General features: G+C 51.4%; 1 protein-coding gene across 1 annotated transcript in view; it reads right to left on the reverse strand.

Annotated features, from left to right (window-relative positions):
- Window positions 1-27,787, reverse strand: part of GREB1 (growth regulating estrogen receptor binding 1) — a 127,214-nt gene that overhangs the window by 46,610 nt on the left and 52,817 nt on the right. The window contains exons 2-9 of the mRNA XM_026519051.4: window positions 22,663-22,843; window positions 17,821-17,940; window positions 15,301-15,477; window positions 8,030-8,212; window positions 6,523-6,666; window positions 4,563-4,691; window positions 2,542-2,655; window positions 1,911-2,054 (exon numbers count right to left, since the gene is read on the reverse strand). Of these exons, the coding sequence (XP_026374836.2) occupies window positions 1,911-2,054; window positions 2,542-2,655; window positions 4,563-4,691; window positions 6,523-6,666; window positions 8,030-8,212; window positions 15,301-15,477; window positions 17,821-17,940; window positions 22,663-22,819 (1,168 nt within the window). The 5' untranslated portion in view covers window positions 22,820-22,843. The remainder of the gene's footprint in view (window positions 1-1,910; window positions 2,055-2,541; window positions 2,656-4,562; window positions 4,692-6,522; window positions 6,667-8,029; window positions 8,213-15,300; window positions 15,478-17,820; window positions 17,941-22,662; window positions 22,844-27,787) is intronic.

Genomic DNA, 27,787 nt, shown 5'->3' on the forward strand with positions numbered 1-27,787 from the left:
CAGGGCTCTCAAGCAAGCTGGGTTAGGAAAGTAAATCACCGTACAGACCAGAGGCTCCAGGCCCTGAGAGAACTTGACCAACGCTCTAGTGCATGTCATAGATTCATTCTGACGACAACCCCCAGGGGCAGAAGAGCCCGGCTGGGTTGGACTCTCCTCCGAGCCGTGCACCAGCTGGGGGGCCCTGGGCAGGAAGCTTGACATCGCTAAGCCTCAGTCTCCACATCTGTACAATGGGGTAAACACATGTAGTCCCCATGGGGCTGCTGAGGTGATCGGATGTGCTAAATTCGTGTGTGGGGTCCTGTTCTCAGGCGCTCTACACTTACACATGAAATACACACTTACTGAACGCCTGCTGTATGCTACATGTGGGCACCGTGCTTGGCTCCAGGGAGAATCTGATGACTGAGACAGTTCACACCGTCAAGGAATTGTTGCTCAAACCTGCGGGTGCACGAGGGTCCCCTGAAAGGCAGCCTAAGGCACAGACTGCTGGGCCCTACCGCACAGCTTCAGATTCAGGAGTGGGGCCTGATTGCTGGGATGTGCCTGGGAACTCATGCCTCTGACAGGTCCTGGAGGCTGGTTCTGCTGCTGGATCAGGGACCACAACCGGGGTGCAGCTGCTTATTACCGTGATTCAAGCTGCGTGGGGGCCCAGGTGAGAAAGAAACTAAGGAAGCCTCACCGAGAAGCCACGGGGGTGGTTTGGGCATGCGGTGGGTGGGGGCGGGCAGGGAGAGCCAGGGAAGCAAGCATGTACGAAGAGCACACGGCTCGAACAGAGCAGCCGCGCCGGGAAGTGCCGTGAACTCGAGGAACGAGGAGGATGGGCTCTGTCTAAGGTCTGCTGGGCCCTCACCCCGACTCTCCTGGGGCTCCTGGCTCAGGGGAGGTGCAGGTGAGGGTCCTGCCGGTGTCACCGTGCTCTGTTTTCTCATCACTGTGCTCTCAGCACCTACCATGGACACGTGATGGCCATGCACAGAACACGGGTAATGCTGCTGCATGCTGACCCCGCCTTAATCAGCCAATAGGGCCCAACGGAATACTGGCCCTGCCTCCTGCCCAGTTCAAAACCCAGATTTGCACCCTTCTTCCTAAATACCCTGTCCACTTTTGGTTTTTTAGGAAAGAGGAGCGCTTCTCTTAGTTCTTAACCGCCAGTAAGATCTCTCTCCCACTCTCCTACCACCCTCTCTCCTCTAATCCTACAAACTCGATACCAAATACAGTATTAACTTAATTAAGAAGAATCCGAATGCGCATGTGTGTTCCTACGTGTGTGCGCATTATCATAGGCCAGCACGTGGGACCACCGAAAACCATCATCACACAAGTCCCGCCCATGCTTCACTAGAAAGGGACTTCTGTAGTTGAGCCAAATATGTAACCCCACGTAGCACACGTTAGCCTACTGTCACGATACAGAGATCAAATCTAGTTTTATGTCTCCACGTGGTGACCGTGGCCATCTCGGCCCAAAGTCAGATTTCATAGTCAAAATACACCAGTGGCGCAGGGTGACAATAGGACCACCCGCCAGACCAGGGGTCCTTGAAGCAAGGGGCTGATGGATCTGTCTCCGATCCCTGGTGCTTCGTACTGGGCATGTTCCCGGGGCAGCAGCTCAGCAAGGTTGAATGAATGAACGCATGAATGAACAAACAGATGGGCATCTTGGAACCAACTCATTTCACCCGGGGCTCGTTGTGGGAAACCGTGACCAGCTCTCAGCATCTGATCAGGGGCGACACTAGTGACTAGTCTGCTTTGCTCTTTCATTGCTCTGGACGGGGTCTTAGAGCTTTCTCAGGAGGACACTCCTGTCATCAGCCTGTTGCCTGTTCCCTGTGGACTGCTTCAGGCCCCCCGACCTCCACCATTTGTCCCACTGCTGCACTTGCCTTTAAATATCACCAGCTTGGCCTTGCATATTTTCAGCAAGTTGTCAGGAACAGACACTGGTTCTCCCGAGGCCACGACAGGAAAGGTGACTGAAGCTGGTCCCACCAAGCCAACCTGGGGCACGCAGGACATGCCCGCACTCTCTAGAAGCATGTAAAGAGTGTTAGGAAGACGCGTGGAACAGGACCGCCTACTCTGAGCGACGTGATGTCAGGCCGGCCTACACACCTGCTATAGCCTGGCGCTTACCCCCACTTGGGAAAACATCCAAGTCTTGGAATCACGGATTCCTGAGGTCAAGCATCTTTCAGGTCGCTCAGTCCAACCTTCCCCACCAAACAACACAGTCTCCTCCTCAATCTCTCTGCCTCGTGACAGGCAAGCCCCTTTTCAATTTCTTTAGAGTCAAGGAGCTAGCTCCCCACTGTACAAGGACCCTGAGCTCTGCTGTGCAGCTCCAACACGTGAGAGACCCTTCGGTCATACCCAAGTCTGCCCCCTAGAACATCCTCACCAATTCACACGTATGCGTGTGCATGCACGCACACTCATACACACACGTGTGCCCCACCAGCGGCACTACCACCGGCCCCCGAGTCTCAGATATTTGGCAAGGCTGCTGACGCTTACCATACTTAGCTCTGTCCCCAGCACCCTGGGAGTAGCCTCCATCTGTAGCTGATGGAGATTCTGGAGACCACCCTTTGTGGCGTTTTTTGGGAGGCCCGGAGTTTGATAAGATACCTAGACAACATTCAGAGTATGGATTAGACTGTCGCTAAGGACAAGCTTCACAACATTCCCCTGATTTGGACAACACTTGTTATTTTAAACATCAGAGCTTTGCAATGGCTCTTAGCTGTTTAGGGAAGCATCTGGGCACGAGGAAACATTCTGTCCCTCTGAGTAAACATTTCATTCCAAACCACCCACGTACTGAGTCTTTCTCTGAGCCTCGGCACCCTATTCTTTAAAATGGGATCAGAAACCCTGCCGTGAAAGGTGGTTTCATAAAGACTAAAGAGCATGCACGTAAAGCACAGAGTCTGGGCCCACTGACTGGGAGCCCCGGAGATCACTCCCTCTCCCCCTCCTCGTCTAATCATTCCAGGGAGTGAGGGTACGTTTCTGCAGACCAGCCGCGCCATCCACCACCAGAGCTTCACCACTGGGGGGCAGTACCGCTCCACCTTCTGCTCCACTCCCACCCCAGCCGTCACTGACCACTAGCTTCAGAACAAAAAATCAAGGGGAACAGAAGCTGGTACTCGCTGCTGTTATTGAGTCATCTCTGCCCACTCTAGATAACAGCGTGTGCGTGACTCACGCTATGTTCCTGGGTTATTCAAAATATCAAGAATTGGTTACCATATTTTTTTGAGCAATCCAACACAAAATTTCCCGTGTTTAGAGCTATACATTCAACTATGACTGCACGTTAAACTCACCTGGGAAACCTTTAAAATTCTGTGCCAGGACGTAAGCCTATCCCAAGTAAACCAAAACCCAGCATCTGGGGGAACCCAGGCAACGTGGGGGCCCCAAGCTCCCTGGTGACTCTAACTCACAACCGGGGTTGAAAACCGTAGTTTAGAGAAATGGTTCTGTAAATTTGGTCAGAGAAGGAAGGAGCTGGACAGAAGCAGCAGAGGCTTGTTAAAACTGCCCGCTCCTGGACCCTGCCTTGTCCTACAGAACCGGATCTCTGGAAACGAGAGTGAGAAAAATGCCATTATCCCCAGGCACGCTGGCTACGCCTAAGTGTGCTATGGTCTGAGCGTTATTGCTCTGGACTCTCTTAAAGGTAATAAGGCTATTCTCACCTCTTCCTTAGACTGATCAAAAATGAATAAAGTGAATAAAAAGTTAAAATACAAGGTACTTTGTTTACAAAGAGCTCTCAAGCAGGTGGGCTCCTTCGACCAACACCCCCCGCCCAGCAATGCGGGACAGGCAGCTACGATTATGGCTGTTCGTGTCAGACCACAGCTTCTCCTGCCCTTACCTCTGTCCTCGAGTGCCAACAGAGACGCTTCCATAGACACGAAGATGCCAGCGCCCCTGATAACTACATTAAACTATCAATGAGGGGCTGGGCCTCGACACTAAGGACAGAAGGTCTACAGATGTTTTCCCCTTTGGGACACAAGCTCTAGCTGCTCCTTGAGAAGACCAGCTCAGGGACGATGACGATGGTGGTGGCATAACGGTGTCCACTAGTGAGTTGTTGGAAGTGCCCTGAATCTCCATGCAGCCCCTCATCTGACCCTCTCGGCTGCCCTGGCAGCAGAACTCTTATCTCTAGATGAGGCAACAATTTAGTCAGAAGGCTTGTCCAAGATCCCCCAACTAATAAGAGCCACAGTTGAGTTTCGAATTCACATTTTTCTGATTTGGGAGCCCACGTTCTTCCCATGACACCATGCTGGACCCTATTTCTCAAGAACTCTACAGCCCTCCTGATGCCCAGCCCCCGGGAGACTGGGCACGGCCCCACAGACTTGGGAGGCACCTGCTGGTCGGTCCAGACTCCCCACCCCCATGCCACACAAACTCCAGGAGGCTCAGTGGCCCCAGCACAGTGGCTCCCGCAACCCCCACAGCAGCCTGGCCCGGAGAAAAGCACGACCCCCCAGGACAGGCAATGCTACCTAGCGCCGAGGGCCGCGGCACGGCCGACGGGTCGTTCTTCACCAGCTGTTGGTGCTTCGGGGAATCTTTGCCATTGAGAACGGCTGGACCCACAGCTGCCGTTAGCGAGGGGTGCTCAGAGGCTGGTCCTGGCAACAGAGAGAGAGAAGGGGGGGCACACAGTCAGTTTAGAGGACACTCCGTGAGCCCAGCTAGCGGGAAATTACTTTTCTTCCATTTTTATTAACAAGCTTTTTGCCGACAAGTGATTCTGCCCACTGAGAACACACACGCGCACACACGCTCCTGATCCAGTGAGCACGGCCTGGGGAAAGAAGGACCAGGGAGACCTGAGGAGCCAGTGGGGCCCCGAATCCCAGGGGAGCACTCAAGGCCCTTCCACCTCCCTCCCCCTCCCACTCACGGCTCAGGCTTGTACCCAACACACTCAGGAAAGCTGTCAGGCTTGCAGTCGCCCAGGTCTGAGCTGCTCATGGGGCCTGGGGCTCCCCGGGCCTGAGGATAATGCTGGGGGAAGAATGGTCAGAGAAGGAAGGAGTCTGGTCTGGAATGGTCTGGAAGGCACTCCAGAGCCGGGCTTAGCACAAAACATTTCCTGTGGGTGAGGTGGCATGAGGAGGGGGTTCAGAGCATAGTTCTGAAGCCAGCCGCCCTGGATCTGAATCCTGGCTCTGCCGCCCCCTTGCTGAGTAACCACACTTAATTCACTCGACCTCCCTATGCTTCAACCTTCTCATCTACAAATGGGGACAATAACCGAGCCACTGCGAGGAAGACATGATCTCACAGAAGCAAAGTGTGCAAACCAGTGCCTGGCAGATAGCAAACACTAAGAATTCACTATTAGTATCATTCTTAATCCTTACAATCACCCTGCAAATTAGAAAAGATTTTCCCCCCGGGGGCCTGGGTGGCTCAGATGGTTGAGCACCCAACTTGATCTCAGCATACTCGCTGCATTTAAAAAATAAAAAATAAAAAAAAAGATTTTCTCCAACTTTACAGATGAGGAAAGATTCAAAGAATTTGAAATGTGCTGCCCCAAACTGCCCAGCCAGACGGTATCAGCACTGGGACTTACGCCCAGGTATTCCAATGCTAAAAACAGTGGGCTCCCCAGTTGCCCTGGTAGCAGAGGTCCCGGGTGGCCTGGGCACCGTGAGGACAGCAGCAGACACCACGCAGAGAGGGAGGCATGGCGGGAGGGCTCAGTTCCCAAGCCCAGGCACAGCCTCTTCATTACCGATGTGATAAGCCAGGTGGGAGCAAGGGCACCAGCCCCCGTCTCAAGGCCCCTCTACAGACCGTCTCGGCCAGAGCAATGAAAACAGCCACCACCCCCCCGAGTCCTCAAGGAGGCTGCTGTGGTCACAGCGATCACGCTTATGAGGTCTGTTCAGATGGCAAAATGCCAAGCACGTGAACCAGAAATGCCTGCTGTCAAATCTGGACTTCACCTCCTATGGCCCATGAGATCCTAGGCCAGCAGCCGAGCCTCGACTTCCCAGGCGGTACCCTGGGGGAACTCAAGCCAGCTTGCAGGGCGCTGTTAGGACTCAAGGAGGTACACACGCAGCGTCGCGGCATACTGTGCACGACGGAAGTGTGCTAGCCAGTGTCACCTGCCCCTTCCGGGAACTCCGGTCCAGCACTGACTTGGTGCCGTTACCGAGCGAGCTCTAAGCTGCAAACGGGTTGTGCAGAGGGACCCCACGCACCACACCGCCCATAACGGGATCACCTTCTGTAGCCAACAGGAATGCAGGACATCTTTCCAAATCAAAAACATAGCATGCTGTGCCGGAAACTACTACAAATTCCAGATGAAACACAAAGGCACTGTACAAAAGAGGACGTACAAAGCACGCCTCTTATTTATCTTGAAGAATGTGTGGCCGCCACGCCGGGGACACGCCAGGCCCGTGGGTACAGCACTTCCGGCGTTTGGATGCCGCTCACCTGCCTGCTGGGCTCCTGTCGGGAGGCTCAGCGTCGTGCCAGGGACGGGCTCGCTGGAGAAGGCAGCCAGAGGCCCGGAGCTCTCCACGGGCGGGAAGAGGGAACCAGAGCACGTACTGGCCGAGGTCTGCCGGCTTCTGAACTCTAAGGAGGCAAGACGCATGCGTGAAAACCAATTCCCCACTGGGTCTGAAATGTTTTCCTAGACCAGCGTTTGTCGCACAAGAGTGCTAGATACCTAGAGAACTAAAATGGTGCAACAGCTTCCTGGCTTTGCTTCAGGGTAGCTGGGGGTAGGCGAGGGTGCTCCGTGCCAAGGGCGGGGGAATCCGTCTGGGGGACAGCTCTGATCATCAGGGGTGGGAGGCAACATGAGCATTTGAGAAAAACAGATGACACAAATGAGTCACCCCATCGCAGCCCTTCAAGTCCAAGGAAAGACTATATTACTCAGAGGGAGAGGAACAGCCAACATCTGCCCTCCGCCCTCCATCCTGAAAGTCACCCTCGGTCGGAAAGATGGACCCCAGTGGCACATCTAATGGTGAGGTGCTTGGTCACAGCAAGTGATCAAAGGCTCTTATCTGGTCCCACAGTGGAAGCACCACTGCCTCCCAGGACCTAGAAAATGACAGGCACATAGCAGGAGCTCAAGAAATATTTATCGAGTGATGTAAGAAAAGGACAGGGGAGGGGAGGAATGCCCAGAGCCAGCCCCTCCCGAAGCCCTTCCTTCTCTTCACAGCAGCTGGCTGGGGGAGGCCAGGTGACCAGAAGGGAGGTTCTCGCTGAGACCCCTCCTGGGAGACATCCCTCCACGAAGGGTTGAGGAGGGCATCTCAGGGACCACCTACAGCTGGGCCTCTGAAAATCCATTCCCCCCCTTCCCTCCGTAGTTGCCTTAGCCAAGGGTGAGATGGGGAGACAGGAGAGAGGAGAGAAGCCCAGAAACTTCTTCAAGGACAGGACTGTGAGGCTGGCCTTTCTATTCTGTTCGCAGAGCTCGGGGCAGAGAGAGGAGGGGCATTATTCAAGCCATTATTCCTCTAAATCAGGGGTTCTCAACCCTGGCACCACTGGTGTTTCAGACTGCATAGTTCTTTGTGGGGGGCTGTCCTGTGTGCCGCAGGATGTCCCTGGCCGGCACCTGCTAGATGACAGGAGCAGCTCCCCAGTCATGAGCATCATAAAGGTCACCAAGCGTTGCCGAATGTCCCATGGGGGACAAAATCACCCCTGGTTGAGAACCTCTGCCCCAAACACCTGCCACGAGAAGGCACAGCACGGTGTGGCTCTCTATCAGCTTTTAAATGTCCTGCATAATTAGGCAGGTACCAGACACACCCATAATGCACAGCGGCATTGTGATTTCAATGGGGCTGAACTCTTGCCTGCGATCATGCCCGTAGGGCAGTCTTTCCTCAAAGTCCTGCTGCCTGGCACCTGGGCCCTCGTGGAGGACCCCCCCGTTCACCCACCCAATCCCGCTTGAAACCCAAATGCTCACCTGAGCCTTTCCAGCAAATGAGAGGTCCTTTGGTGAGAGCCCCTTGGGCATTGCGGACCAGGTAATACTTCAAGTGTTTCTGCTTCTTGGGCTGAGTGGTCAACTTAAGATTTATGTGATTAGAGAATTCTGTGAAGTAACAGAAGCCTTTCTTTCCACAGCCAACACAATTCCCAGAGAAACCTGGGGGAGGAAACAAACCATGAATGTCTCCAACTTACCTTCGACATCCTCTTCAAATAACATAGACCACACGGACACTCTAACTGTTCACGTTCTGTACCACCAACCAGAAAATTCCACAGGGCAAAGGTCCCTGGCACCTTATGCTGGGCCAGGGGTCAGGATGACCTTGACTCAAACAGAAGAACCACGAAGACTTAGTCATGGACAGGCCCCCACCCCCTCCTCCCCAGCAAGCTTGGAAGACTGAACTTGCCCCAGGGGCAAATTTTAAAGCCTGTTACACAGAGCAAACTTCCCGAGACAAGAACTGTCATGTTCAACTGTCTACACAGATCGAGTACTTGTAACAAGGTGGTACATCCGTCTCCACTCACAGAATCTCAAAGCCATCCGACCACCGACGCTAGGATGCACTGAGAGATCTCCCGAGAGCCCCAGATTCTATTCCGATCCCATGAGTTGCCGAAAAGAAGTGAGGAGGGCTCCACGGTGCACAGCCAGAACGGCGGCAAGGGAATTCTGGGGGCTCGGCAGCCAGGGTTGCACAGCCCGTCTGCGAGAGTGTGGCTGTCACCATGTCAGTGTCCCGCTGCTGAGGCCCGAATGGGCCTTCCTGGGAATGGACAGGGGTTCCCACCAGCTGCGCCATGACAAAACCACCCCTATGAACGGTTAAAATCCAGGGAGGACACAAGCAAAGACCTTTGCAAACCGTCAAGTCCAATCACACCACCCTCAGAACTGCTGGTTCACACAGGAAAATGGGTCGATTGGCCTTTTTTGCCTGACAGCTGCTGGTGTTCACACCACTCGCTCGAGAAAGCCTTCATGAAGACCTTGCTTCGCCCACGGATGCGCCTGGTTTCTATGGCACAAGGTCCTTTGGTAGGGGAGCCCCTAACGCGGAGACTAATCTATTTTGTCATATTCTTGGACTGCAAGTTTACAAAGGTCACTGACTTAGCCCAGGAGGGCCATGTGGCCATGTGTGTAAGCTCTGCTTTTTTAAACAGGGTACTCCTGAAGCCTCTGGCTAATGTTCGAAATAACATGTTAGTAAAGGTTCACCACATCTCCACGGAGAAACAAGACACCTACATTACAGAAACTTACTGGATTTTCTGATCTGTTTTATTCTAAGCAAACTTAATATTCCTTCAAAGGACAAGTCTCTTGGTCGAGCCACGGGACGGGTACGGGTTGATTTAAACTTCCAGAATCCTATTCTCTCTGCACCAGAGCAAACAGACAAGGCACCAAGAAATGTCAAACACTGTGTTCTCCACTTATTTGTTTTTAAGGGGACAGGAAGGGAACGAATGTGCACAGAGAGCCAAGAACATTCTGGCCATCTGCTGTCCTACAGACAGGTCACTCGGCTATACTGACACAACTAGTTGATCTGGACAGCAAGACCTTCTTTGGGGAAGCCTGAGAACCAGGGAGGTTATGTAATATCCAAAGTGGAAGCGGACACTGTGGCATTCCATTCCAGCACGAGAACCGAGTGCAGACCCACAAACACGACATTCAAGGCCACCCTGAGTCCTACCCAACCCCCATCTCCAGCTTCCGCTCCTGTTCCCCACTCTGCTATGCCGAATCTCCAACCGGACCCTCCTGCCCACTCCCACCGCCCTCCTGCCTCCAGGCTCACGCCCCTTCCTAGTTAAGCTCCACCTGCATGTGTCCCACTGTCACCCAATGCCCAACTCAAATGTCCACTTTTTCTGAGATCTCCTTGACCCGAAGGGCGGAAGCTTGCTCTTCTCAACCCCCTACCACTCTCTATACTGCTCAGAGGACCATGATAACTTCTTCTTTCGTGTTTATTGAAATTCACATCTTTTTTCCCATAACAATCCCCGTGCTCCAAAGGACAGGCATCATGGTGTGAGGGCACAGAGGTGTGGGCTGTGTGTGCACATGGAAATCTACGTGCACAGACTAGTGTCCAGCACATGGTGGACAGTCAGTAAATATCAGGAGGGAAAGCCGGAGAAACAAGGTTAACGATCCATGTAAACACTTCAGGATTTCTGCATATGCTTTGAAATAGTCATCTACTGTTTGTATTTATTCCTTTGTCTCCGACCTGGATCCCATAAGATAAGATAAGCCCAGCTCAACTGCCATCAATGACTGAGGTCCAGAGAAAACTTCCAAGCTTTTGGGAAGGGAATCTGACCCCAAGTGTTGAAAAGCTGGGTGAATAAGAACGGCCAGCCAGCCGTGGGATGCTAAGATCACCGTGCCAAGGCCAGCACCACCACGCTGAAGTCGCTACACGGACTTCAGGCCTTGGTCCCATGAGCAACGTGGGCTGTGGGACCTCGGCTCCCTTTCCGATGCTGGGCTGGGAAGCCCAGACCACCAGGAATGTTTCCTTGTGGTTCCGAAGGGGGAAACCCTGGGTCTTCTGGGTCCAGCGAAGATTTAGGGAGCCAGCAAGCAAGCTGCTCTCCTGCTTTAAGCAACAATTTCTGGCCAGAACAGGCTGCTCTTCAGAGCCATGATCTGGGACCATGGAAGGGGCCGACCGAGAAAACCACAGGACAGCTTCCCAACCAGTCCCAAGAGACCAGAGAAATGGCTGACATCACCCCAGCTGAACACGTGAGGTAATTCTACTTTTTCACGAAATGCTCTGCAAGGCAATAAAAATGCATCACAAGGATGCATAAAATGAGCCATGCTCTTTGGAAATCCGCCACAGGACTGGGGAGTTGATGATAATCTCTTGACAAGACAGAAAGCATGGGACGCAGCCCAAGTCTTCAGACTCCCAGACACAAACATCCAGGGTTGAGAGACATGGTTCCTTCAATGTCCTACAGCATAAAGTCGAGTCTCCCGTGACCACACATGGCGGCACTACCGCTTGTCCCGCAGGCCCCCGTCTAGCCGTGTCTGTGTGCCCACGTGGCACCTGCTGTGTGTGCACACGGAGCCAGGCTCTCCCTCCCGTGGGAAGACCTCCTGGCAAGGCAGGGCTCAACGGGGCCTTGCGGACAAGGTCGGACCTGGAGAGGGGCTCCGTGCTCTATTTAGGGATGGAGCCATCACAGGCAGGCACTGCCACACCGGGGAGCCAAAGGGCCACCCTCCTGTCCCCTGAAAATGAGCAGCGACCCAGGACAAAAACAGCATCGTCTCTGGCTTACTGCAGCAAATTCAGGGGCAACAGTAAGCATCTAGCATTACGTCCACGCTGTGAACACAAGCTGTGGAAATCATTTCAAAGCCCCATGTGCATGGTGGATGGAGCAGAAACAGGGGCAAAGAGAAAAAGATGTTCATTTCGGGGTGGTGGGCAATTTCTTCCTCTTCCACTTTGTGCTTGATTTCTGTTATTCCTGCCATGATCCTGTTTGTGGAGGTAAATATCGCCTCACAATACATGAGGAAAAAATACGTCCATGGCCCCCAGCCTTGATAGTTTGGCCAAATTCCAATTGAAGTGTGGAAGGGATCTGCTTTCTACTCGTGTCTCAGAAGGTGGACCTCCAAGGCGTACCTCCCTTTGCAGCCTTCCACGAGTGCCTGGGAAGAAGGATCCAGACCAGAGTGCCTACCAGGCAGTGAGCGAGAGGCCCACACCCAAGAGGCAGGGAAAGCCTTAAGAGCCGAGTCAGGATTCAGATGAGACAGAAACAGGACGGGGGTGATGGGCATGGAAAGATGGGGTAACGCTGGTACGTTAGCAGGCTTGAAACATAACCAACGAGACCCTGGAATTACGTAGAATCCGACAACGAGGCTCATAAGTCGTTCGCCTGCCTCTAGTTCTCCCTTGGGAAGAGGGGGAAAGAAATCAGCTCCTCATGTGACGTCCAAGAGATTGTTCTAAAACGCAAGTTAAAAACATAGCAATCACCTTATTTGAACATTTCCAAACACAGAAACTGTTAAGGGAAAACTAGGAAGGAGGGGCTTATACAAGAAGAGAGAATTAGCGACAGGTCAACCAAATGCTTTGGGAGAATTTTGTTTGGATCTGGATTCAAACAAACGAACTGTGTAAAAAAAACAAAAAAAGAAACAAAACAAAAAAAAAAGGGGGCGCCTGGGTGGCACAGCGGTTAAGCGTCTGCCTTCGGCTCAGGGCGTGATCCCGGCGATCTGGGATCGAGCCCCACATCAGGCTCTTCCGCTATGAGCCTGCTTCTTCCTCTCCCACTCCCCCTGCTTGTGTTCCCTCTCTCGCTGGCTGTCTCTATCTCTGTCAAATAAATAAATAAAATCTTTAAAAAACAAAAAAAAAACTAAGAATTTGAACACACTGGATATTTGATATTATGGAATGACTGTTACATTTTTTAGATATGATAATGGTACAGGATTTCTAACAAAAAGCCCTTACTTTTTAGGGATATACACTGAAATGCTTACAGATGAAATGACACATCTGGGATTTGCTTCCAAATAATTTGGAAGATAAAGAAGGAAGAGTTAGGAGGAAAACACAACTAACTGTTAGTAATTGTTAAAGAGACAAGACAGATACACTATATTATCATAGTCTTCTCTCTGCTTCCACAGTTTAAAAATTACTTCCTGGGGCACCTGGGTGGTTCAGTCAGTTAAGCATCCAACTCTTGATTTCAGCTCAAGTCATGATCTCAGGATTGTGGGATCAAGCCCCGTGTCGGGCTCCCTGCTCAGCATGGAGTCTGCTTGTCCCTCTCCCTGTGCTCCTCTATCTCTCTCTCTAAAAATTAACAAAATCTTTAAAAAAAAAAAAAGACTTCCCGGGCACCGTAGCCTTTCCCAAGTGGGACCCAAGCAGCCCCCACTCCCAGTCTCCTCCCCGTTCCTCCAGGACACCATCCTCCTTCATGCACATGCCCCCCCCTCCTGCCTGAGCCCCATCCTCTGGAGCATGAGACCAGGGCCAGAGCACCTGGGTTCAAATTCAGGACCTGCCATTTACTAGCTGGGTGATCCCTGAGCCAGTTGCTTAACCTCTCTGTGCCTTTGTTTCTTCAGATATAAACGCCAGATAATAGCATACCCACCTCACCGGCTTATTTGATCCTACCAAGCACAGCTTCTGGCCCACGGCAAGCGCTCAGTAAGGTGGCTGCTGTTAGTGTTTAGCTGCTGTCGTTGTTCCCCAACTGGCAAACTGCCACTGGTTTTTCAGGGCCCAGCTCAAACAGCACACCCTCAGAGACACCCTTCCCGTCACCGGGGCTCTCTGTGCCCCTCTGCAGCCCCCCAGCTACAGTGTGTTGCACGGAGATGTAGTATAAACTTGATTTCGGCAGCTCTCTCAGCTGAAGCCCTGTTTGCCTGAGCTTTCCCACCAGGTGGCAAGCTCCCAGGCAAGGACCAGGTTGGACTTGACTTTGGGGCCCCGGGGCGGAACTGTAAGTCAGTTGCAGTCACCTGCCACCCGGGGCGTACATTCCACAAATGCTTAATGCTTTGCCTGCTGAATGAACATAGGACTCATTCACACCCAAAGAAAAACATTCTAGCTCAGTGTTTTCTTCCGTCTTAGCTATTAGCCAATTTTAATGAATTACCGTCAACAACTGGAAACGCACACCTAGATTTTAATCTTTCAGCTTCTCAGACAAAATCCCTCGGTTGATTCAAAGTCACGAAAACAAGATTCCCTTCATTATAAATTGGGGGGGGGTGGATTATAAGTTAGGAGCTAAAGCCTTTGCTTCCCCCAAGATCCTTCACGGCTTCCGTTTTATAGATCACTAAAAAGCACTGAGCCCAGGCCCCCGGAGGGCTGCGGGGCCACCTTGCCCTGTGCAGGCGTCAGGGTTAATTGCAGGAAACCTAAACAGTGTTAAGTGTGCAAGCTGAGAGCATAAAGTTATTTTAAAAGAAGAAAGCATCGGTTATTACAACTGGCCCTCGTTCCCCACCTCCGACGGCTTTTTGGCGAGCAATTAACAAAGACCCCACTTCCTCTGCACTCGGCACCTGAGGAGCTGGGGCTGTTAGGGGGCTGGCGGTGAATGCACTGCAAGATTCTTGTCTCCACCTTTCAAGACCCAGAACCTCCTTGATTTACTGCCCTCGCAATTCCTTTACAGTCACAAAGTGGTGGAATTCAGCCAGAGCCCCGGCTGCCGCCACATCAAACACTAACCACGTCACCAGCGCTGTCCTACCGGCACGCTGCATCCTGAGTGGGCTCGATCAGCAAATTAAACTGGAGACCGAAGGACTCCATGAGCTCCTTGGGTGCAGTGAATTTTCCGGGATTATTCTCATTTTCAAGAACTAGTTAACGATAAACCCACACCTGCCTGAACCCTTTCTCCCCCCGGTCACTGTCCCAGAGCTGTGTGTCCCTGCAGCCGGCATTCACCTGCCTTGCTTCCCGACATTTACCCACGTCTCCTCAAGGCAGGGACGATTTCTTTGTTTTCCGTGGCTCAATCCTTCTCCTACCCCCACCTCTCCTCCCCTCGGATCCTTTACACGGTGCCTCAGACATAAAATGTGCTCAGTAAATACCCACCGACGCGTGTGTACCTTCAGCTTCGGGGGCTGGACGAAGCACGAAACTTAAATGTTCTACAGTGAACACTGTTCCTCGTGCTACGTCTGGAGCAGATCATTACAGCCCTTCTGCCGCTTGATCCTCCTCCAAAGGAGACACCAGGCCCAGGGAAGGGGCCAGACTGCCGAACGGCCAAGCGCACGTATGGGAATCACCCCCCACTTTATGGAGAAGGTATGACTGTTCTGCAAGCAGGAACACACACTCAGCCCTGCTGTCCCTCTGCCTCATGTCTGATGGCTTTCGAAACCATCTAGGACAGGTCTGTATCCTATTCCTGACACAGGTGGGCACTTAGAAAAGGTTTTGAACATACATCCAAAAAAGTTAATTCTAAAGAATACGCTCTCTATAGGAAGTTCGTCACATTTGAAATAAATCTCATTTACATTCCAATTCCACACAGAAATAGCCTACTGAAAACATAAACGGGCCAGGAGGACATGCTGATGAAGAGGCCCCAAAGGTGGCCTGTCCCCCACCCCCCAAGGTCTCCCTTGTCCCCGCCGCACACGCAGATGGAACCACAGAGAAGGGCAAAGAAGGGACTTACCAAGAAGAGCGTTGTGTCCATTATCATCCGGCAAGAACCTTTTGTCAACGGCACACACCAGGAGATGGTCCGGCAGGCTGGGGGACTTGGCCCCCACGAGGAGAAAGCCTGCAGGGATGTCGATGGGCTCACTGGAAAGGGAGACAAGACGCAGGTCCTTCCCCGCCTGGCAGAACCCTACGAGGAATGGACAGGACTCACACGCGTGCCAAGGGGCTTCCCCAGAACCAGGCTCCACATGGGCAAAGGGAGGACATTCCAGATCTTGTCAGGAACAAACCTCACCTCTGCATGTGGCTGACTTTAAAATTAGTTCCGAGAGATAAAATTATAACCACAGTGACTCAGGACACTTGCCGCACATTAATTCCTTTGAGGACTATGGTGTCACCATGTAATACACATTTATGTACAAATGGAACTCACAGGAAAAACAGTAGAGAAGTGATGGTCAATTAAAATATACGAGATAAATCCATAAGAAATCATGAGTAATGTGGTATTTTTTACACCCTGCGTTTTTCACATGTATGAGGAATAGCCAAATGTCACGAAGAGGGACCCAGAGCCCGGTAACGCTGGCTGCCCCTGGGGACGGGACTGGGACCAGAACGTGAGGACAGTGATTAAACCTTGCACTCATGCTCTTTCGAACATTTTGTATTTTAGAACTTTTAAATATATTTCCCATTGGAAAAATAAGTGCCCTAAAATATCTGGAAATAAAAGGAGAGGAACAGCTGAGATTTATTTGGATGGGCCCTCTCCGAGGTCTTCTGGGATGAGGGCACATTCGGCCCCATCTCCTGGGTCTGTTCCATCCTTAGTTCCCAGACCGAGACAATGAGAGTTAACATGACCCAGACGGTCCCAAGGCTTTCCTGCAATGTGAACAGACCTCTCCGGCACGCACCTGCTTTACCATCTACGGCACCTGTGACCAGAGTCTCCCACATGCCCCCGGGGAGGACCACAAAGGGGCCCTGAGAGGTGGGGAGGCTGGCAGGCCCAGAGTCAGTGCCCACTGTGTGCCAGGCACTGGACCAGGATACGCTCTGCAAAAGCTCTCGAGTGATTCAGCCCCCAGTTTGAAGAGATGGAAATCGAAGCTCAGAGAGGTTCCATGATTTGTGCAGAGCTTCTGAGAGGTGGGCCGGGATGGTGCCAGGACCGCCCCTCAACTTGGGGTCGTTCCCCTTCATCGTCTTAGGGAAGTTAAGCAAAGTCCCTGAGGCTGAGGTCAAGCACCCCACAGGCCTTCTACCTACACGGCCTGGGCCCATCCTTCCGAAGAGCTGGAGAAAAGTGGGCTGTGGACAGAGTGTTTACCGCGTTGACTTGGAAATTCTTTGAAAATAGCCGCAATGACCACTGAAGAGTTCACTGTTTCCTTCTTTAATTAGGTGACCTGTTAACATCTGGACACTAGAAGTCCTACCTCACGAAGAGGCACTGCATTAGTTTCTCTCTCCCTGGAATAGCAGCCCCAGTGAGGGTTCACTGCCTCCCTTGCCACCATCCTGCACAAGGTCAAGTCCAGGCCCACACACACGCACCTGGGACCTCTACACCCCATCTGATCACTGCACCAAGCCCTGCCCAGCCACACCTCAGACCCCTACCTAAATAAACTGCTAGCAGCTCCCCAGATGGGCTATATTCTCACCTTCTGAGCCTTTACACATGCTGTTCCTCGGTCTGGAATGTCCCAATTTCCCCCCAACCCCCTCACAGACTCCTGCTAATGCTACAGATAAAGGGCCACCTCTTCCAGGAAGCCTTCCCTGAACTCTACCCGTGGGAGGCTTTCCTGTGCTCCCAGGCACCCCTGCTCGCCCACCCCACCCTGTCAGCACTTTCCACATCGTGTGCAAAGTGTCTGCTTACCTACATAGCTCCATTAAACTGGGAGCTCTTGTACCTTTTATCTCTATATTTCCAGAGTGGGGGGCCCAGTCATTAGCGAATTGACTGACTGACTAGGGACACCGCTCGACTGGGATGGTAACAGGGAAGATGAACGTACACCACTCGGAGAGGCTGTCCCGCTGGTGAGTGGCAGAGCCAGGGGTTTACTCCGAGTTTCTCTGAGTGCAGAGCACGAGCTCTGGTCATTAGACCAAGGTGCCCGCACCTGGCATTTCTGTGTCTCAGCCCCTCAACAGGGCAACAGGAGCAACATACTGATTCCACAGGGCTCCTGAGAGAACATACACGGGCCTTCTTCAACAGTAAAGTACGATCGCGGACAAAGATTATTCTCACTCATCAGTCTGAGTGAAACGTCAGCGCAAGACGACCCGAACTGGGAAATATATTCTAGTTTCCAGACAACCAATGCAGAAAATGAACTGTTGCATCCAAATCCATTCATAAGGTTGCAGCTGTCCACAGAGTGCCGAGGGGCGGTGAGCCTGACAGCCCCCGGGGTGGTGTGGCCAGGGGCACAGGGGACCCAGCGGCGCACAGCCGCAGACTCCGGGGGAGGGGGGGGGTGCGCTGCCCAGCTGCCAGCCTCACCATCCGTGGTACAGCAGCCTTCGGGCGGAGGGTGCGTCTGGTAGGGATTTGGGGCACAGTTGGGCTCCAGTCCCCCTTCTCCCTCTTCTTCCTCTTCCTCATTGTCCACTCGGCTACCACCTAGAAGCGGCAAAGGGGAGGGAGGAGACAGGCGGAAGCAAGTGGTCAGCAAGTCTCAGCCATTTAATAATTAACCAGTCCCTACAGATCCGCTGGGAGTCGGGCCTCATCCCCTTCTCTGCTCAGAGGGGAAAGCTGAGGTCAGAGGTCTTTCCCAAGGTCACGGACTCAGACGCCAAGCCTGGCCTCATGACTTCAAATTCAGGTTCGCTTCTCTTTCCATCCAGCAGAGCTGCCCGCCTCTGCTCAGGCACAAGGGTTCAATATACATATAACTGGTTGATAAGAATGGCGCATGAAGCACTCCAAAAATCTTCCTGTGGGAGGTGCCACGGATTAAGATAGAGACCATTTTACAGAGAGGGACCCCATGCCTGGCCCACAGCTCTTCGGTGACCTGCTAACCAGCACAGCCGGCAGGCTCCCAGGTACACCTGAGGCCCACGCTGACCTCGGCCACGGACTGTCCTGCTTCGCTTGGAATACAAAATACAGCGTGAACCGCCTCGCCGCCATACAAACTGTACGTGTTTCTCCCCAGCGGACGAATGGATGCACAGACAGGACCAGAAATACAAACACACCCAAATCTGTCATATACACACGAAGCACCATTCCAGAACAGGGCCAGGCATGTTATGACTTTAGGAAACTTTTTTTTTTTTTTTAAGTGCAGTCACATGTTAGGAGTCATGGCAAACGTAGAACTAGCCAGAAGAGCCAGGGATTGGCCGTGGAAATCCCACTGATCCCTGCGCGTGCGTTCCTTCACAGCAGGAAAATAGCTTCCTGTCATTCCCCGCAGACTCTGGGCTCCCCGAGAGTGGGGTCCCTGCCCTCCCTCATCTCTATGATCCAGGCACCCTGTAAAATGCTCGTGCAGAGGCCGTGCCCAGGAGACCCATGCCCACCTGATGTGGGCCAACACCTTCAGGCCCCATTTACCCGGCACTGCTCGAGAAGAATTCATCTGAATGAATTTCCAAAGCTATGGAAGTCTCGTCCTAACTTCTTCTAACAGACATCTTTGGTCAAAATCTTTCTCAACTTGTCCAGGATTAAATGTCATTTAATAACTAGCACCCAAACTTCTTCATGGAATAGGGTCATTACAAGCATCTGTAAACGGGCTGGACTGGAAGACCGTGTGTCGTCTTTTTTGTTTCTCTGCCTCCTGCTTCAGCGCTCGTTTCTTTGTTGCCATTTCTCCTATCTCCTCTTCCTCGGCTCTCGCACCCTCCGTCCATCCAGTGGGCTAAGTGGTTCTAGGTCAGTGATGAAATCATGTGCCGTGGAAAGAGAGGGGCTGGGAATCAGGGAACTTGAGTTTCAGTCCTCAAGCCTGCCACTGTCTGTGTGGCCATAGGAAAGTTACTTACCCTCTCTGTGCCTCAGATCCTGCATCTTTAAAATGAGGTGGTTATACAGGGCCACTTGGAGCTGCTGTAGTCTATGTGGGGGAATACAGCCCTCGGCATTGCACAGAATCTTCCTGATGTGATTTAATCAGTGCAGGGTACTGGCAACGTGTCTTCACGGCGGCCACCATTTTAAAGGTGCCCATGGAACAAGAGGCAGGAAACTGAACATTTTAAGCCAGCTCAGGCCCATGACCTTGGGTAGGTCAGAGCAGGAAGCGAAGAATCCCTGGTGTCTGTCTTTCTGAGCCTAGAGGACACCAAGGTGGCAGGAAGACCATAAAAAGATTACCCAGGAAGAACCCAAGGGGGGTGGGGATAAACTGCAGAGCCTCCTCCAGATGCTTCCTTCCTGCCATTAAATGCAGGCGTGGAGTGCCTTTAGCCTACGGGATAGAATCCCGCCCAGACCCCAGGCGCCAGCAACGTGGCACAGGTCCTGCCGAGTGGGCGGCACAGGGCTGTTTGTGCTCGGCCGCACCATCCACTCTCCTCTCCGAGCCAGTATCCCAGAGGCTCGGAGGGAAGGGCAAAGGCCCCAGCAACCTGAGTTAAGAAGGAGCGAGAACTCAGAGCCACTGGAGCTCTGAGGGCACACAGGAATGCCTGTCTGCGCGTTATTCTGCTAAAGCCAAAGGAAAAGGAATTCAGACTCTCAGAAAGGATGAAAGAGGAGGGTCTTTGGCCTCAGAAAGTCAGAGAAAGAGCTCAGAATCCAGGGGATGAGAGAGCAGACCTCAAAGGTCAAAGGTCTACACCAGACAGCCCAGGGCCTTTGATGGGATCAGTCAGGCAGCAGCAGCGAGAGTAAGGAGAGTTAGAGCCAGGAGCAGACCAGACCCAACTGCTGGCCAAGGTCTCCGGGTGGGAGGAGGGCATTAACACGGCATCAGACAAGACCAACCAGACTAGGGGCTAAGGACCTTAACACGAAAACACAGACGCCCAGATGCTGTCACACTTCTTCACTCTGCGGAGCTCAATGTTCTTTTCTTTCCACGAGAAGAAACCATATGACATTTTGAGGGGGGTAGGGTTACAAGAACGAACTGCATCTTGTTTAATTAATTAATGCTTATCTCAAAACGCTGGGGTGGTATTTGTTTTGTTTCGTCTTTCTCTTAAAAAAAAAAAAAAAAGTAAATCGCACATAAAAGCCTTTTCCCCTGGAAGGAGGTGTGATAAGACCTCTAATCCAGGGAACAAAGTCATAAGGCCCCTGCTGAATCGCCCTCATGAACACAGATAACAGACCCAGGGGTGTTTAGGATACCAGCACCCTGGCCATAAAAACCATCTTTAATGTAATTGTCTGAGGAAGGACAGCACCAAGAGACCCTGGCAGAGAGACAGACAGACAAAACAAGGTGTGGCCAGGACAAGTTTTATGACGCAGCATCCAGGGGCAGAGCTATGTGCTCAGTTCATGGTGACATCCAGCAAACTAGAAAGAGAATCTCCACCTTCCCACCAGACCCCTCCTTTGTCCTTCCTGCCCCTCGGGAGGATTTCTCTATTCTGTTTGCAGACGAACAGGAAAAGCTGTAGGGTCCGCTCTGGTTTTCGTACAGGGAGTCTGCACCGACAGCTGGCACTCAACACGGGAGGCATGAGAAGGGGACACCCAAAGCTGTCCCCGGAAAATTCACCTGCCCAATGCCCTATCGGCAGGGGAAGGCATCCTAAGAAGTCAGAATGTTCGAGATGCAGGCTCCCAGGTAGTCCCTAGAGATCGTAGGCAGAAAGAAAAGCTGACAGGGAACCTCCCAAGGCTTGCTCCTCTCTCCCCCCAGGGGAGCACCCCCCGCATACTTAAGCACCTGTCTGCCCCCTTTCCAACACAGAGCTGCCAAAGCTAAGGGTAAAACTCCCTGACTCAGGCACTCCTTCACCACTGCAACCTGCAAGCAAACCCATCTCCCATTGTCCCAAATCATGGGGTTCTATCACTTTAGCAGGTGGAGGTGGAAAGCACTTTGTAGATTCTAAGGGTGCCATTCACATGGACTAAGTCATCAACATTACCATCATTAATTTATCATCAGCAAGGCAGCCTTTCGGTACTGAAAGCAGCTAAGGATGACTGTTTAATGCATACATTTTACGTAAGTCTGTCAGCTAGCCAAAAACACAGCCTGCATCCCCCACTCATCTCTCATCTCCCCCCAGTGTTGCAGTGACGCTTCCCCTTCTGGAAAACATGTGCACTTTCAATACCAGAGAATTCTTGGTTTTCCTAATTCGTGCTTTTGAGCCCAGTCCAGTTTCTCCCAGACCCTCATCCAGCTCTTTTAGGTCCTTACTGTTGCTGCTTGCAAAGTTGACGTTGTAAGGACGTTTCAAAGATGGACACGAGGAACCTTCCCTGCTAGAATAAGGAGCTGCCAGATTCCACACAAGCAACCCTGTGCCTCATTTTCCCTTAAGCACAACCCTCCTACCCAGCCATCCCCACAACCTGCCAACACACACACACACACACACACACACACACACACACACACTGACCCACACACATCGTGACCACCCCAACACAGGACAGGCATACTGCATGCCTTCTTAATTGATTAATTTTTGTTTTAAACAACGGTCCTTTTTGCCTTCGATATTAAGTGAAGTCTGCAGGGAACTTCCAATGGAAAGCATGAACTGAGCAAAAGAACTTAGGTAACAGTAACTGTCCTTCCCCGTGGACTGCTGTGGGGTTACTTCTGACACGCCAACACATGGCTAGTAAAGAGACATATTTAAGACTGAAAACACAACCATTTTATTCTCTGGATAATTAAGTAAATCCTAAAGTTGTCCCCATGCCTGAATATAATTTATTCATTTATTCCTGGTGCACGTTCAATTCATTAAGGGTTTGTTCTTGGTTTTTCAAAGTTTCTAGAGGGCTCTTGTATCCACGATCACCAAAAGAAACTACCTAGACTATTTTGCAAAGATATGGCCATGAATCTTGGGACAGAAAGAAAAAAATATCACTGAGGGCCAAAGCATGTGAACATTTCTGACTTACCCAGTGAGAACACCAAACTTTCTAATGAGAGCATCAGTAACAGCCAATTCATGACAACCCAACGCAGCCCTCTTCCTTCCCCATTACCCAATGAATGTATTCCTTGTAACTTTATGGCTGAAACTCAGTCTTAGCCAAGGGAAAATACAGGTGCACCTTTCTTTTTCTAATAATTCTTTTCTGCTAGACTCAATGTTTGCCACACAGAGGGAGGAAAGAGTTTCCCATTCTGTTCTAACAGGAGCTGCACACGACCCAGGAACCACACCAGGCACCTCCTACCTTCTAGTGCGGAGAGCTGCTGCTCGGCTTCCAGATAGAGCTGGGAGAACACCGGCCGGGGCACCAGGCTGTTGGACCGCAGGGATGCTTCGATGGAGTTGTGCAAGACCTCTTCGAACCGCGTCGTCTTCAGCTGTCCGGCGTAAGAGTTTCCCATCTTCAGAAAGGACGGCAGAGGCTGCTGTTTAAAACGGCATTCCAGCGTCAGTTGAAAAGACCGACCCTGCGCCCGAAGCCCTAAGGCAGAAGTGAACCCGTCGCAGGGAGGGCAGGGCCATGGATCCCCCGCTCAGCAAAGAGGAGAGGGCGGCTCTCAGCTACTCCCCCCGCCAGGCAATTACAGGAAGTTATATAAGTAACAGCTTTCTCTAATTCAGCACTCAGAGAGCAGAGTCTGACACCTCTTCGCATATTTCCCTCGAAACCGGCTCTTCATCATCCCTGGTTTCAGAGATCCTCCCCCCCACCTGCCCCCGGCTTCTCCCTGAGATGGGATCCTGCCCCCAAGAGAGCTCAGACAAAGGATGGTTTCTTTTCCTTGACTTACAGAAGAATCGCCCCGCATCACCTTATGTCTGCAAGGCGGCTGACAATTCCACGATCTCCAGATTGTAGGATTACAAGACCTCACCCCACCTTCTCAGAAGGTAGGCTAGCAGATTTCCCATGGCGGCCTTCTCTGCTAAAAGGCCAGTTGTTAACATTCTTCCTTTAAAGTGTTTTTGTAGCTTATTACCATTTCCGTTATACAAGTAATGTAGAATTACATCTGGAAAACGTGGAAATCTAGAAATTACAGAAGAGGGCGGACAAACAAAAGGAAAATCACTGATATTCCCATCCCCCAAGATAACCACTGTGATTTTTTTGTGGCGGTTTAAGATACAGTTCACATACCGTACCATTCACCCACTTAAAGTGCACGACTCAATGGTTTTCAGCATATTCGGCGCCGTGCAACCATCGCATGATCAATGTTAGAACATTTTCATCACCCCAAAAGAAACGTCATACCCTTAAGCTGTCACTCCTTAATCCCCCAGCCCCCCAGCCCCTGGGCAACCACTAATTTACTTTCTGCCTTCATAGATTTGCCTCTTCTGGAAAGTTCCTATTAATGGAGTCCTGTGATCTATGGTCTTTTGGTGACTGGCTTCTTCCAGAAAAGCACAACGTTGTCAAGGTCCTTCTGTGTTGTCACAAGCGTCAACACCTCATTCCCACTGTGCTGGGATGATGTATTCTTTCCAGACTTAATTTTCTTCACAACTTGGGGACAAGAGGGAGATGGGAGACTATAGTATTCACATCATCATTCTATAAATGAAATTTTTGATTCTGTACTTTTCACTGGACATGCACATTTCACTTAATCCTCTTACAAATGCTTTTAAAATAACTGTCATGGCCCCGTCATATTGCATGGAGTGAAGCTGCAGATACTTGCCCGGACGTTTCTCTCGTATCGTACGTGGTAAACCGCTATGCTTAGTGCTTCCCAAACAGCAGCACTTAAATTTATATTCTTTCCTAATGTTTTCCATTTATTTTCTAGTTCATTAAAGCAAGCTTTCTATTTCCTCTTGACTTAATCTATTGTACTTTTCCGAAACTTTCTTAAATGATTACTTTATTGTCATCCTTATTTTCCACCTCCTTTAATAATGAAGCTATTTCGGGCTACATACTTTCCTCTGCATGCCTCTTTCGCTATGGCACGTAGGTTTGGTATAAAGTGTTCTCCTTTTCATTTCTTTTGAGACAAAAATCTCCCTTTTGACTCCCTCCTGAATTATGCAGGAATGCATTTTTAATTTTTAAATAGTCAAGACTGGCAGGCAGGAGGTTAGTTTTGTTTTTGTTTTTTTTTTTTAAGTAGGCTCCCCACCCAGCGTGGAGCCCAAAGCAGGGCTTGAACTCATGACCCCGAGATCAAGACCCTGAGCTGAGATCAAGAGTGAGACACTTAACCAATCGAGCCCATCCAGATGCTCCTAGTCTTATTTATTTCTAATTTTTATTGGGTTATAATCATGACTGTGGCCTTTAGAAACTTGACTTTTAAAATGTTAAGGGTTTCTTTTTGATGGATACCAGATGGATTTTTACAAATAGCCTACCAATGTGAGAAAAGAGACCTATAAACTCTTTTTAAGGGAGGAAAGGAGATAGATCCCTCAGTTCTCCTATATCCTTACATATTTCTTATCTACCATACTGTTGATTTTCAAAGTAGCGTTTGACTTAAAGAATCCCACCAGATGTCAGCACCAACACCACTGAGTGGTAGGAACTCCTGCTTCACTGCAGTGATGTCCACAGTCACACTAGCCGTGAGCCTGGCTTCACAAGCCGGCCACACCCTCCCACAGCGCTCTGACTTACGACATATGTAGGAAAGTCTCCCTTGTTTGGGTAGCAGAGCCATTTCAAGACGGGGCCACTGGCGCCCTGAGGGAGCTCTGGTTTCCCTCCTGAACCTAAAATGGGCCAAGTAGTCCCATTTTCTGCCTTTCCTCTTCCAACTACAAGTAAATGAAAACCATTAAACACTTCCCGCTTGCAGCAATAACCCCTGACCACAGGGCCCCTTGGCCAGCCCCTGCTTCCAGCCTGGGGAAATGAGCCTCCGGAATTAGCCTGACACAGAGAAGGTGCTGGAGAAAGAGGTCAGCTGCCAGGAACCCCCAAATAGCCCGAGCCCCCAAACAGCCCGAGTCAGAAGCGGCTCCAGGGTCCTCAAGTCTGCTTTTTTCCTTGACCTGATGCAAGAAAGCCGTGACCCCTCAATACGCAAATGAGGGGTTACTGGCCACATTTGGGGACCCTGGCATTACTTTCGGTTCAGGGTGGTCTGTTTAAAGTTGCCGCCAACTAGTAACATCACAAATGTCTATTTCTATAGATCTGTCTGAAGAGCTTGAGGCACACAGAAAGGAGCTGTAAGTCCATCCCGTTTTTCATAGTGTCTCTGCAGAATCATGCTCGATGAGCAAAAGAAAATGACAGAGGCATCCATACCCTACCCTCCCAAGGTCCTGTTCCGCTCACCTGACAGCTGACTGGTACCCTGAGCCCAGAGGGTTCCACCAGTTATAGCAGACGGTCCCTAACGTGGACAGAGCAATAAAGAGGAAGAAAGAACTCAAACATTCGCTGTCCAGCTACCATATGCAGGCTCTGTGCGTGCTCCCTTGCCTAACACGTTTGGTGGTCAGGTGAGCGATCTTATGAAGCCCATTCAAGTCTTGGAGATGATAAGTAACCTGAAGGAACTCTTGTTCAAATAAAAGAAATAGAATTGTGGTGTTGGGGGGGGGGGGGAGGAGCAGGAGAAAGAGGGAGGGGGAGGGAAGCAGAGGGAGGGAGGAATTCTGGGGGAGGGAGAGGAGAAACACAAAAGGAACCAAGACACAGAAGAGTCTTCACACTCAAAAAACAAAATGGTATAACTCTAAGCAAACATCAAAGCTTTCATATCTATAAGCAAACACACCCTACCTAATGATGCATCTGAAATCATAACAAGGAAACACCAGTAAATAAGGAGAGAGGAGAACTGGGAACCATATGCAAATTTTGTGGCCCTTCTGTTAGTTCCCAGGGGGACCACAACTGATGGTGTGGGAACTTCCTACCTGCAGAGCTCTAGCCTACAGACAATACCCCCTGCCAGGTGAGAGGCTCTGGGAGGGGAGGGCACAGGAGGCTGAAGTGGAGGCACAGCTGGAGATCTCCTGGGCAAGTGAGAACCGCCCCCCCCCCCAGGCCCTTGTCAGATGGGGAACTGGAGAGCCTAGCTCAGGGGCAAACACGGAAGCTTCAATATCCTCCCCAAGGCCTCATGAAAGGAAGAGAACACCTGTGAAGGCCGGGGGCCACTGTCTCCCCCCTGCTCAGCTCTGATGGCGCCCTCCCTGCGCAGGTCTCTGCCAGCCTCCTGCTAGAGCTGTTCAGGCCCACGAGCTGCAGGGTTTCTTGCACACCCTGACACATCATCCCCCACTGCCTGCCTTCTGATGCTGGTGCACGATGCTCTTCAACCCCAGAACCTGAACCACAACCTTCCCATCTGTAAAATGGGCACTCCAAAGGGCTGACTGGTCATTATGGGGAGTAAAAGAGGCAGAACACGTGGAAAGCGCCCAGCATAGCACCTGGCAGTCAGGGCATGCACGATCATTAATTTCTGGCGAAATCTGACTATTCCCCTGAGAAGAATTTCAGATCATAAAGGACAAGTGACACGAAGTGCTACAATGCAGGGGGCGCTGGGGGGAACCAGAGAGAACTTGGGCCAAGGGGCCGGCACTCAAAGTGGGCCGGAAACCGAGAGGAAGGTATTTTGGTAGAATAGATTTTGAAAGAACATTGAAGAAAGGGACCAGAGAGTACAAAGGAAAGAAAGCGCAATGAGGACGGACGTGCCCTAGAAAAAGGAGCAGTTCGTCTTTAGGAGTAGTAAATGGCTTACCAGATGGCCCTGTGCTAGAGGAAAATCAAAAGTGAGGGTGAAAATCAGACATGGTTTTAGCACATAACAGTCCCCGAAGCATCAGAGCTAGGGATTTACGGTGATGAAGGTGGTGTTCCAGGCAGGTCAACCAGACGGAGGTGTCTGGGATTAAAACTGGAGGGCCTGGAGGACGAAGTTTCCAGGGGACCCCTGTACAGCTGCTTGTCTTTAAGACCGAAGCACAAAATGTTGCTTGAAAATTCTGGACCTAGGAATGCAGCGGGATGGCTACTGGGCCCCACAGGAGATCATCAGATGTGGGCCTTTTCACCACATCACCCTCAAACATAGCGCTGTGTCAGTACCACACCTGATTCGTCGGACCCCAGAAGCACCTACGAACTTGACCAGGCGAAGCAGACTGATCCCAGGTGAGTCTGGAGTCACCAAGGCCAGCTATCTCAGCAGGATTTCCGCGGCTGAGACATCCAGCCCAAGCCATCCACCCCCCCCCCCGCCCCGCCCCGCGCCGCCCAGCAAGTGTAAATCAAGCTGTGTCCTTTAGAGCATTCCGTTTGAAAGAGCCGCAAGCTCTAGGTTGAAGTTCAGTTAGAATAAGCATGGGGCAGGCACTTCCGGGAAGATCAAGGATGGTCACGAGCGGACGCA

Source organism: Ursus arctos, unplaced genomic scaffold, assembly GCF_023065955.2.
Source record: "Ursus arctos isolate Adak ecotype North America unplaced genomic scaffold, UrsArc2.0 scaffold_8, whole genome shotgun sequence".
Taxonomy (NCBI): Eukaryota; Metazoa; Chordata; class Mammalia; order Carnivora; family Ursidae; genus Ursus; species Ursus arctos.